At 41.8% G+C, this 12,475-nt stretch overlaps 1 protein-coding gene across 1 annotated transcript in view; it reads left to right on the top strand.

The window, feature by feature from the left end:
• The window catches only part of TAF1 (TATA-box binding protein associated factor 1), a gene marked incomplete at its 5' end in the record, with an annotated part of 74,130 nt that extends 62,267 nt beyond the window's left edge, over nucleotides 1-11,863 (top strand). Inside the window, 7 exons of the mRNA XM_007461589.1 lie at nucleotides 2,730-2,797; nucleotides 3,141-3,257; nucleotides 6,744-6,869; nucleotides 7,677-7,775; nucleotides 8,042-8,198; nucleotides 8,786-8,963; nucleotides 11,641-11,863. Coding sequence (XP_007461651.1) covers nucleotides 2,730-2,797; nucleotides 3,141-3,257; nucleotides 6,744-6,869; nucleotides 7,677-7,775; nucleotides 8,042-8,198; nucleotides 8,786-8,963; nucleotides 11,641-11,863 — 968 coding nt within the window. The remainder of the gene's footprint in view (nucleotides 1-2,729; nucleotides 2,798-3,140; nucleotides 3,258-6,743; nucleotides 6,870-7,676; nucleotides 7,776-8,041; nucleotides 8,199-8,785; nucleotides 8,964-11,640) is intronic.
• Between the last annotated feature and the right edge of the window lie 612 nt (nucleotides 11,864-12,475).

Here is a 12,475-nt window from a genome sequence, read left to right as displayed (position 1 = left end):
CCCGTGTCCCCTGCACTGGCAGGCGGACTCCCAACCACTGCGCCACCAGGGAAGCCCGAGGTCACATCTTTTAGATGGTTTAAAGTAAGAGAAAACTTTGCAAATGTATAAACTAATTTTTCCTTGTATTATGAGAGCACTGAGATATTGAAAGGGTTGGTGTATGTTTAGGTTTCAAAACTGAAGAGCTGAATTCTTATTCTATAGGCTGGAGTTTGAGGGATGAGTCAGGTAGGTAGGTATAAAAGCCAGGATACTGCAGTAAGCTGATGTTGTACTGGCCTGGTGAAGGAGGGCTCTAACCTGTATGCAGCCTGTTTTCTCTAACATCATGCATTTCTATCAACATGAAAGCTTGTCTGATAACTTTTGCAGTCTGTGTCCATCAGGACTTTGAGGACCAACCTACTGGTGGCCCTAGAAGATTAGAAGTCAGAAACTTCAGCTTCTGTCTTCTTATCACTCAGACTGTTCTTGACTGTGAGCCAGCTCTGGCTACCTTTATACATGTCCTGAATATCTTTTGGTTGACTGCGTTTTCTTTCTGGTTTGTGTTTGGTACAGTCAGCTTGTGTGAGGACACAACTTTACTTATCTTTTATAAAGAATAGATGACCTGGGACTTCCCTGGTGGCTCAGTGGTTAAGAATCTGCCTGCCAGTGCAGGGGACACGGGTTCGTGCCCTGGTCCAGGAAGATCCCACATGCCATGGAGCAACTAAGCCTGTGCGCCACAACTACTGAGCCTGCGCTCTAGAGCCCACAAGCCACAACTACTGAGCCTGAGTGCCACAGTTACTGAAGCCCGCGCGCCTAGAGCTCGTGCTCCGCAACAAGAGAAGCCACGGCAATGAGAAGCCTGCGCACCACAACGAAGAGAGCAGCCCGCTGCTCACCGCAACTAGAGAAAGCCCGCATGCAGCAACGAAGACCCAACGCAGCCATAAATTAATAAATAAATAAATAAAAGAACAGATGACCTATGATTGTGAGAGATTTTAAATGAAGGAGACTTATTTGTATAATAGCTTGCAATAGAGTAGTTACGGCATGAAAACTTCACATGTGGTATATTTTTTATCCTTTACATCCTGATAAGTAGTACATTTAATTCAAGCATCACCTCCTCTGTGAAGCCTTTCCTAATTCTGCTTTCCTTCTTACATCCCAGAATTGGCCACTTCCTCCTCTATGCCTCTACTGAGCCCTGTATAGATTTTTTCACTGCATTGTATTGCCCCATTTGTTTATAGTCTGACTGTGCTAGACCATAACTTCTTGAGGATATGGTCTATATCTTACTCCTTTCTGTGTCTAGTGCCTGGCACCTAGAAGGTACTCAAAAATGTTTTATGAATGATTAGGTGAATGAACAATATGTTAAAGAATATTATAAAGCACTTAAGGCAGGGAGTAAAAACTCAGATGCCTTCAGGGTCCAGGCGTAAATGAGTTAAGCAGACCTGGTAGGGACCAAGGTAACCTGGGAAACACATGCCTTATCTAAAAGGGACAGCTGCTACTCAGATCCAGCCCATCGGTGCATTATGAGAATGCTAACCCTGTGTTGCCACATCTTTTACTTTTTTAAGAGAAGCCAGACATTTGGGTTTTTATATGAAATCTCTTGATTGTTGAATGTTGCAACTACGATTTTTTTTTAACTTTTTATTGAGGTATAGTTTACATACAGAAAAGTGTATATATTATGAGTGCACAGCTCAATCCATTTTCACAAACTGAAGTGATTTTTTTTTAATTGAAGTATAATTGACCTACAACAGTATGTTAGTTTTAGGTGTACAATACAATGATTTGACATTTCTGCACATTATGAAACGATCACCACCTGAACTGATTTTTTTGTGAGCCAAATAAAATTGGATTGACCTGCAAGCCACCAGTTTGCAACTTGTGACAAAAACTGTATGGGGAGCTGTGTAGTTTGGTTAAGAATCACCTAATAGATTAAAGTGTCTTACATCAGTCAAATGCAGTGTGTGGACCTTATTTGGGTTATGATTCCAAAAAATCAAATGTAAAAGAACATTTGTAAAACAGTTGGGGAAATTTGAATGTTGACTGGCTGTTTAATAATATTAAAGAATTACTGTTAACTATTTTAGGTATAATATAGTTGTTTGGTTTTTTTAAATAGACTTCATTTTTTAGAGCAGTTTAGAGCAAAATTGAGCAGAAGGTATAGAGAGTCCCCATATACCCTGTGCCCCTACACATGCTCAGCCTCCCCTGTTATCAACGTCCCCCACTAAGGTGGTACATTTGTTACAATCAATGAACCTACATTGACACATCATTATCACCCAAAGTCCATAGTTTACATTAGGGTTCACTCTGATAGTATCATACATAGTTCTTTTTTTAGATTCCTTAAAGACACATACTGAACAATTTATGGATGAAATGAAATGCTGCAATTTGCCTCAGAATGATTTGGGAAGTGTCAAAGTTGGTGTAAATGAAACGGTTGACCATGTATTGATAATCATTGACACTGAGTAATGGGTACATGGGAGTTCATTTTATTAGTGTCTCTATTTTTGTATGTGTTCGAAATTTTCTACCTCCAAAAGTAGAGCAAGAGTCCAAGTTAAAGCTGAAGCATGATTCTTTGGATCTAGGATAATGGGACACTACCGCTGGTGACAGAATGTAAATTTCTGGAACTGAAGTCTGCAAAGGTAATGGCATTCTCTTTTCATTTTTAGGGCCTGAAAGTCAGTATACCAAGACTGCTCAGGAGATTGTGAATGTCTGTTACCAGACATTGACTGAGGTAAGTGGTAAAGAGGAGGTCCCCTTAGGATCTAGCTTTCTGGAATCCCTTTGTTCCCTAGAGTGATGAGGAGGCCTTCTCTGCCTATCCTGTTTTAAAATGTAATATCCCATCCCAAACCTCAGCCCACATCCCTTATTTCCTTCCCTGCTTTATTTTCTTACCTAGCACTAAATGTTTTTAATAAACTATGTAATTATTTACTTTAATTACCATATGTGTCCTGCCACTAGAATAGAAGCTCCTTGAAGACAGGGATTTTCATTTGCTCTTTTTACAATTTTGTATCCCCAGTGTCTAAAACAAATGTTGAATGAATTCACTAATTTTCTTTATTTCTCAGTATGATGAGCATTTGACTCAACTTGAGAAGGATATTTGCACAGCTAAAGAAGCAGCTTTGGAGGAAGCAGAATTAGAAAGCTTGGACCCAATGACCCCAGGGCCTTACACACCTCAGGTGAGTCTGAGGACTAGAAGCTTCCTCTTACAGTTTTCTTTTTGGTTTGGGAACTTGGGAGCATGTTAACAGATGTATTTACTGAGATACCCTTCTTCTCTGTCCTTCCTCTTCATATGCCTTTCGTGTGCTTTCTTGTCTTCTCAAAGGCTAAGGTGAGTGAGGGCCGTGGGTCTTGGTAGCCTTGTTGAATCCAGAAGAAACAGATACGGGATGAATGAACGGGGTGGGGTCTTAGTTGTTTAGGCAGTATTTAGGAATACCAGATTCCTGACTACCATGGCCAGAGGCATTCTCTTGAGTCTCTGGGGCTCCCTTGCCTCATGCATTGGGGTTCTAGGACATCCCTAGAATATAGACATGGGCCACATTGTTCCTGTGCCTTATAGATGCCTGATTACTCGTTCCCTCTGAGATATCTCAGTGTAGCTCAGATGTCACCCATTTTCCTGGATTGACTCGCTCTCCCTATAAATGAAGACAGGTAATGTTTTAAATTTTCATGTGAAAGACTAGAGCAAGATTAATAAGAAATTTTTAGTCTTTCTGATCTGACCCTTGAGTATACTTAAGAGTCTCTTTCATCTATACTATACTCCTAGAGGGCTGGTATATTTGAATAATAAGACTTACCAGAATATAACTGTATTGGAGGCACTATGGTAAAGTGGAAAGTACATGAAGGTTGGTATAAAACAGTCCTGGGTTTGAGTCTTAGCTCTGCTGCTATCTAGCTTTGTGAACTTGGGAAGTTAACTTAACCCCTCTAATCCAGTTTCCATTTCTCTAAAATGTACTTTTCAAGATTGTTGTAAACATTAAACAAGGTCATTTGCCCAGCACATAGTAGACATTCAGGAAATGTTTATTTCCTTATCTGTATGAAAGTCACCTACAGGGTTCTCAGAGGCCCTTTCAAATTTAACCAAATATTCTAATGCATATTTCTCCCAATTCCCACTGGAAAACGTTTTTCCATTCTGCTCAGGTTTCACTCTGAACTAATAATGCAACCTGTGTGATCTCTGTTGGATAATTGCTGTCTATATCTCATTCATGCACCCTCCTTATCTATCTTTTACTCTCTTTTTCACCCCAAAACCTAGGCCACTGAAGGGCCAAGTATAAAGAGCCCTAAGATACGTCTTCCAGGCCCAGAACAAGGAAAGGCTCTTGGAGTGTGTGGGCAGATTGGGTCAAGGGGGCTTGGGTGAGTGATGTTGCCCAGGAAGGTCCTATTTGCTAATAGGCCCACAGCTTCCACAAGACCCTTTGTGGTAAGTTAAAGCCTGGGTTGTAGCCATCATTCCCCAGGAGAGTCTAACTACTGAGTGGCGTGTTTGCTCTGCTCTATGACAGCCTAAGGCTAGCCCTTTGGTGAGTCAGAGCCTTAGACCCAGAAGCCATCTTCCTTTCTTCCCTTCCCCTCCCACACTATCTCAAATGGTGGAGGAAAACCTGGCCACTGTTCTTCCGCCAGAGCAGTAGCTGTTGTTTTGTGCAGTTAAGAGGATCTCCTGTGAGGAGTAGGGTGTAGGTATTGCCTCTTCATTATTCCAGTTCACTCTCTGATCATTGCCTTCACTCATATATACACGTTTTAAATTAGAAAGCCCAGTGCATTATTTCTAAACCTGAGGAAGATGCGCATGAGTGATTGTCCTTACTCATAACTACTCTCAAACCCAAATGCTATTAAAGTGTTTGTGTAAGTTTAACCTGTCATAATACAATTTTGTTGTGTAGAAACATGACAGTAATCTTACTTTACTTCCAGCTCTAAATGGTGATAATCAATAATGTATTTTCACTCAACTATTTCTACCCAGCTTGTATCGCACCATACATTCAGCTTAACACTTTCTCTAAAATTGCTTGCTTTACGTTTTCCCACATAGCGTTTCATTCCCTGATTTTTCTCTTCTTTTGTTCCACAACTAGTTTATTTGCAGTGTAATGCTTTGAAATCTGTTTTGCCTCTCTTTCTCCAAAACCCCGTTCCCAATCAGCCTTGTTTGTTTGCTTTAAAAACAACAACAACAAAACCAACAGCAAAGTAACACATGTGGGTTTTTTGTTGATAAAAGTAACATGTTCATTGGGACACATTGGAAAATATACAGAATAAATAAGTTACCTAAAATCAAGTCCACCAGTCAGAAAGAATCAACCGCTGTGAACATTTTGGCGTGTTTCAAATCTGTAATGTGTGTACGTGTGCATTTATAGACACTTTTTTTTTGCGGTTGGGCCTCTCAAATCAAGTCCACCAGTCAGAAAGAATCAACCGCTGTGAACATTTTGGCGTGTTTCAAATCTGTAATGTGTGTACGTGTGCATTTATAGACACTTTTTTTTTGCGGTATGTGGGCCTCTCACTGTTGTGGCCTCTCCTGTTGCAGAGCACAGGCTCTGGACGTGCAGGCTCAGTGGCCATGGCTCACGGGCCCAGCCACTCCGCGGCATGTGGGATCTTCCCGGACCGGGGCACGAACCTGTGTCCCCTCCTCAACCACTGTGCCACCAGGGAAGCCCTACAGACACATTTTTAAAGTGAAATTGGTCATTATGATTTTGTCTTGTTTTCACTTCACATTATATCATGAGCATTTTATTTCATTAAATAGTCTTTGAAAACATTTTTAATAGCCACATAATATTTCTACCCTCAGCTAGCTTTTTAGAGAATGCTTTCCTACTTTTCCAGCCTGTTCTTTTTTAGTCCCCCTGCCCTCCTTTCACTGAATAGACCGTTTGTTAAACCCCTGTTCTCTTCAGGAGAGGGAAGAAGGAAGGAAGCTATGATTTGTTGACTACCAAGCATTGGGTAAGGAGCATATACACATCTCTTAATTCTCCCAAACAACCTTGTGAGGTAGACATTATCATCTGTGTTTCACAGTTGAGGAAATCAAGGCAGAGAAATTAAGTAATTTGTTAAAGTTACTCAGCTAGCAAATGGTAGAGCCAGGACTCAAACCCAGGGCAGTTTACTCCAAAGTCCATGGTTTTTCACCATGCCATTTTGCCTCGTAGCATCCTCTGGTAAGCTCATAAGCTCTTACCCCATTCCATGATCTGGTTAGAACTGAAATTTCTTTATCCCATTTTCTATTAGATGTCTCTAAACCAAACAATCCAAATGGCACTGGTATGAAGCCCTGGGCCTAAAAACAATAAGACAAGGCTTAGAAGAAATTAGGTTATTGACCATAAAGGCTTTTAGGACATAGAATTGTCCCATAGCTTTGATGCTTTTCTGCTTCAGGCTTCTGATCATATACATCAGATGCCTCTCTGCTAGAATGAGCAACATTTGTGAGATTCCCAAAAACCTGTCCATAAAACTATGTCAAAACTATGTTTTCTCTTTAAATGGATTGTTCTGCATGACCTTTTTCTGCAGTGAATGCTCTAAAGGGGAGTTCTCTGTATTTCTTGCTCCCTTTACTAAATAGAAGCTAAGTTGTATGATTTGTGCCACAGCCTCCTGACTTGTATGATACCAACACATCCCTCAGTATGTCTCGAGATGCCTCTGTATTTCAAGATGAAAGCAATATGTCTGTCCTGGATATTCCCACTGCCACTCCAGAAAAGCAGGTGACACAGGTAGGATATTCTTTTTCTCTTTGTGAGATTGGTAGTATGCTTGGGGGTGGCAGTGGGGGGGTGATGGTGGTGATGTGTGGGCATGTGTCAAGGATGATGATTGGACCCCTTGGCCCTGGGAATGAAGGCCTGGAAATGTGATTTCAAGGTGGGACGGTGGCAGGTTGCATGACTGGCATTGTCTTCTATCTGTCACCATGGGCAGAGTCAGGCATAGCAGAACTTAAGGAAAGGTACAAAAAAATGTGTGAGGCATCACAGCAGCCTGACAGGTGACTAGAAAGACCAACTGCATTCAGAGACAGAGTTCAAAATAATTGCCCTGCTACTTTACTGTATATGAGTTATCTAAATTAAAGTTATTTTTAGAATTAAGTTTTTTAAGTTGGCCTTTTCTTGAGGTATCAGCAGATACTCCTGATCTGAATCCAGAAATCTTATCAGCTGATCTCAGTCAGGGTTCCACTGGAGAGTGCAAAATCCAGGAGGGTTTTTCTGTCCCAAAGAGTCCAACACAAGCTAGGGAAAGCTTGGTTTAGAAAGGAGGAGTCTCCTTGTGGTGATACAGTAATAGTAGACCAAGGCCTTCCTGTTCTTTGGGTTTTTTTTTTTTTTTTAACCCTACCTGTGATTTCCAAAGAATAAATGGGGGAAAATGCACATGCCTTGAGCTGTGTAAACAGCCCCCACTAGCTGTGGGGTTGGCTGGGATATCAGGGAGGAGCATCGGTCCTGAGTGAGAGCCCTTGGTTAACTCCTCCTACTGGCACGTCCCTCAATGATGTGCTATTTGTGTTCCTTACTCAGATGCGCCAGGGCCGAGGTAGGCTGGGCGAGGAAGACTCTGATGTAGATATTGAAGGGTATGATGATGAGGAGGATGGGAAACCTAAGACTCCAGCCCCAGTGAGTATGCTTACAGAAAGCTTATGGTTACATTATACCCTTATATGGTAGGAGCCCCAGTAGTACAGGACAGGCCAAATCCCCAGGCGCTATCAGAAGGTCTCCATAGTGAGGCCCAATCTGACTTTAAGAACCAGCTAAACAAATCTATCCACCAAAATTATGTAACTTCTTGTAAGGCAGCAAGGTGGGTGTGGCTGGTGGTGGCTTCTGGTCTTTTACTTGGTCGATTAATGGATCTTTGATCCTCAACTGGTCTCGTTTAGGAAGGTGAAGATGCAGATGGTGATCTTGCAGATGAAGAGGAGGGAACTGTGCAACAGCCTCAAGCCAGTGTCCTGTATGAGGATTTGCTTATGTCTGAAGGAGAAGATGATGAGGAAGATGCCGGCAGTGATGAAGAAGGAGATAACCCTTTCTCTGGTACGTAGCTCACCATGGCACCCTCGGGACTTGGGAGGAAGCTCTGGGCCACATATGCTGTTACCAGAAACTGCTCTTTTATTGAAGTCCCATTAGTAGACCTCAGGGTACTGAGCACTCACTCATAGGCTGATCAAATTCATTAGTCTTAGAAGAGGTGAAAAAATACAACACAGGAGGTACAAAAGATGACAGTCAAAAAGGCAATGCCAGAGCAGCAGTTTTGATTTGAATACTTGATAAAAACGAAATAGAAGTGTTATATGTGGCAATAGGGAAGGAAAATGTAGAAAAAAGATCCTGCTTTGGGATTTTTTTGTGGATTAATGGCAATGGCAAGGGATGAGTATAGGAGGAGATGATGTGGGGGAAAAGAACAGATAGCACTGAAATGGGAAAAGGAAATGATTTTTTAATTCTCTTTCCAAACTACAGATCTTGTCAATGTTGACCCTAGGCAATCCTCTGAGGTGAGGAGTCCAGGCAAGATGCCTCTGTAGATGCATGGGATTAACTAGTTCTAGAAGACTAAGCCAATGATGTTAATTCTTTGTCAAACTTATCTCAAGATCTGTCTCTTTTCACAGCTATCCAGCTGAGTGAAAGTGGAAGTGACTCTGATGTGGGATCTGGTGGGATAAGACCCAAACAGCCCCGCATGCTTCAGGAGAACACAAGGATGGGCATGGAAAATGAAGAAAGCATGATGTCCTATGAGGGAGACGGTGGGGAGGCTTCTCATGGTTTGGAGGATAGCAACATCAGGTAATCGGTAGCAACACGCTACAGGGCTGTGGCATCAGTGCCCAGCTATGATGTCAGAGGGCCCAGCATCAGATTACTTTCATCCATCAAACATTTCCTGAGCACCTACTAGGGCCAGGCACTGTGTATCCCTTGGGGATACACAGAGGAGCAAGACATATCCTGCCCTTGAAGAGCTCACAGTCTAGTGGAAGAGACTGATACAACAAAATTATTACAAATACAGTGTGATAAGAGCTACATAGCATAGGTTAAGTACAAAGTGCCAAGTCACCACTGAGGAGGGAGTATCTCGCTCTGCTTGGAGTAATCAGGGAAAGTGTCACAGATGAGGGAACATTTGAACTGGGCCTTACAGGATGAATAGGAGTCTACTAAGTAGATAAGTGGCAGCAGGTGAGATCCTTAGAGATGGAACAGTATGTTCAAAGGCACAGAAATATAGCAAAGTAAATTCCAGACAGAAGGGAGGTTGCTGGGCGTTGTGACTGTAGAATTAGCAAGGGATTATACTGTAGAGGACCTTAACTGGTATGCTAAGACATTTGGATTGTGGTTAATGGGAATCATCACTTTAAGGAAAAGAAAGTAACATCAAATTTGTGTGTTAAATAACTCTAGGGCAGTGATAAGGAATTCAGCTAGAATCTGTTAGGAGTGGAAGAAAGGGAAGGGACATATTCAAGAGCTGTTCAGAGGGTAGATCAATTGGATTTAGGAGGTAAGGAGATTAGATATATAATGAAGGGGAATGTCACTGAGAGAAGAAAGAGGAAAAACAGGTATTAGATGGAGTGGGAAAGGAGGCAAAAAATGAATTTGTCTGTGGACATGTTGGATTTAAGGTACATATGATACATCTAAGCCACAGGTATCCAGCAAGCAGTTAAGAGTCTATTCATCCAGCAAATATTTACAAGTACAAAAGTAAGGATGTTGTCCTTGCTTCAAGGAGTTCAGTCTAGTGGGAAATCTAAAACAGGCAAACAGATGATGATCACAGTGTCACAAGAAAAGTGCTCTGATAGGCAACGACAGGATTTTTCTGGGACTTGGGTAGGAGTGGAGTAGGGGAGCTGGTTAGAGAAACTGAGCTGAATCAGAATAGGAATCAGCTAAATGAAAAGGAAAGTGAAGGACATTCCAGAGACTAAGAACAGCATGTATGACGACACAGAGACATGAAACACTTCTAGAGAATGCAAGTAGCTCAGTGTGGCTAGAGGTTTTAATCATGATCCGTGTAATAGAGACACTTTAAAGAAGTAGGTAAGGACCAAATCATGAAGGGTCTGAAAATTTGGGGCAGACATTGAATGAGCGTAGTATGATCAGATCTGTATTTTGGAAAGGTTGCTCTGTGCCCCAAAAGAAAGATGGGCAAAAGCCGTGAATTAACAGTTTACAAAAGAAATGCAAATGGCCAATAAATATATGAAAAATCAGCTGCCCTAAGAAAGAAATGCAATAAAACAATGAAATGCAATTTTTTTACCTATAAGATGGGCAAAGATTAAAATGAATGATAATGCCCAGTGTTGGAAAAGGCATGAGGAAAAAGACATTCTGAAATGACTGGTTGATAATGTAAATTGAAAGGGGTAGGTGAGAGATACAGCAATTTATCATTATAAATCAGAAACTTAAAAAGCATGCATCCTCTTTGGCCCTCACATTCCGTATCTAGGAAGTTATTCCATGGGAACAATAAAATACCTTCATCAAGATGTTTGTACAAGGATGTTTATCACAGCATTGTTTCTAATAGTGGGAAAATTGAAGACAGCTTAAATGTTCTAGTGAGAGACTGTGAAATAAATCCTGTTACAGCCGTACAGTGGAATACCATGCAGCTATTAAAATGATGCTATAGATGTATGTTTATTGACATGGAAAGATGTTCATTATAAACATTAGTGAAAAAGCAGATTCCTGAAGAGTATGTAGAGTATTCCAATTTTGTAACTAAAAAGAAAATGTTTAAGCATCAAAGTGAAATGCATAGAAAAAATTTGGAAGGTCATATACCAAAAGATTATTTCTGGGTGGTAGAGTTATTGGTGTGTTTTTTTTTTTTTCTGGTGTATATTCTAATTTTTTTTAATCAGTGAATGTGCAGTACTTGTTTTTTTTAAGTAAAATTAAGAATAAACAAACAAACAAAAATAAACACTCTGGCAGAAATGTGAAGAATTAATTGGGGGAGAGCAAGACTGGAGGCATGAAGACTGATTTCAGTGGTGCAGGCGGCCAGGGATCACAAAGGACTAAGCCAAGGCAGGCAGAATAGGGCTGGAAAGGAGGGGATAGAGACAAGATATATTGAAAAGGTAGAATCTTCAGGACTGTTGACTAATTGGATATGTAGATAAGTGAAGCTGTAAATGGCAGACGAAACTATGAGACTCTCAGAGCATTTATGGTCATGTAAGCTGGCAGTGTGTTGTTCAGGTGTAGGGGAGTTTCTTTCATTCAGATTCTTGCGTATATGAAGTTGGCAAGTTGATGTTTTTGAGTAGGATCATTTTTCTCTCAGGGACCTGTAGAACAGTCCAGAACCATCATTTTAGTGTCCAGGGGAGGTGAGATGGGCTGATCCCTTGGTGGCACCAAGAACGGGACTGGTCAGCTAGAGGATGGTGTCCGAGCTTGAGAGATGACATGTTTCTCTTCTCAGTTATGGGAGCTATGAGGAGCCTGATCCCAAGTCGAACACCCAAGACACAAGCTTCAGCAGCATCGGTGGGTATGAGGTATCAGAGGAGGAAGAAGATGAGGAGGAGGAAGAGCAGCGCTCTGGGCCGAGCGTACTAAGCCAGGTCCACCTGTCAGAGGACGAGGAGGACAGTGAGGATTTCCACTCCATTGCTGGGGACAGTGACTTGGACTCTGATGAATGAGGCTTCCTTTGGGCCTCCTTGGTCAGCCTTCCCTGTTCTCCAGCCTAGGTGGTTCACCTTTCCCCCATGTGTTTATATTTGTACAGTGTCTGATCTTGAAATCACCAGATTAACTAGTACCGTAGGCTTTAAAAATTAGTAAGTAAGGGCTTCCCGGGTGGCACAGTGGTTGAGAGTCCGCCTGCCGATGCAGGGGACACAGGTTCATGCCCCGGTCTGGGAAGATCCCACATGCCGCGGAGCGGCTGGGCCCGTGAGCCATGGCCGCTGAGCCTGCGCGTCCGGAGCCTGTGCTCCGCAATGAGAGAGACCACAACAGTCAGAGGCCCACGTACCACAAAAAAAAAAAAAAAAAATTAGTAAGTAAGTAAATGATAAAAAATCACCTCTCCTGATCTTCCTGGGGGCAGTGCCACCCTTTGATTTAAAACCAAGCAACCCCCTTCCCCCTACCACTAACAGAGAATAATCTTCTTCTCCAGTGCCCCCTTTAACTCCATTTATTGCTCTTAGTATCATTCTTTCCTGGGGAAAGAAGAGAAATCATGAAAGAACTAATAACTTTATGTCCTCTTGATGTATTAGAAAATTTCCAAGCATGGTATCATCTCA

The sequence above is a fragment of the Lipotes vexillifer genome, unplaced genomic scaffold (assembly GCF_000442215.2).
Source record: "Lipotes vexillifer unplaced genomic scaffold, Lipotes_vexillifer_v1.1 scaffold1696, whole genome shotgun sequence".
NCBI classification, from domain to species: Eukaryota; Metazoa; Chordata; class Mammalia; order Artiodactyla; family Lipotidae; genus Lipotes; species Lipotes vexillifer.
This window is presented reverse-complemented; position numbering and strand designations above follow the sequence as displayed.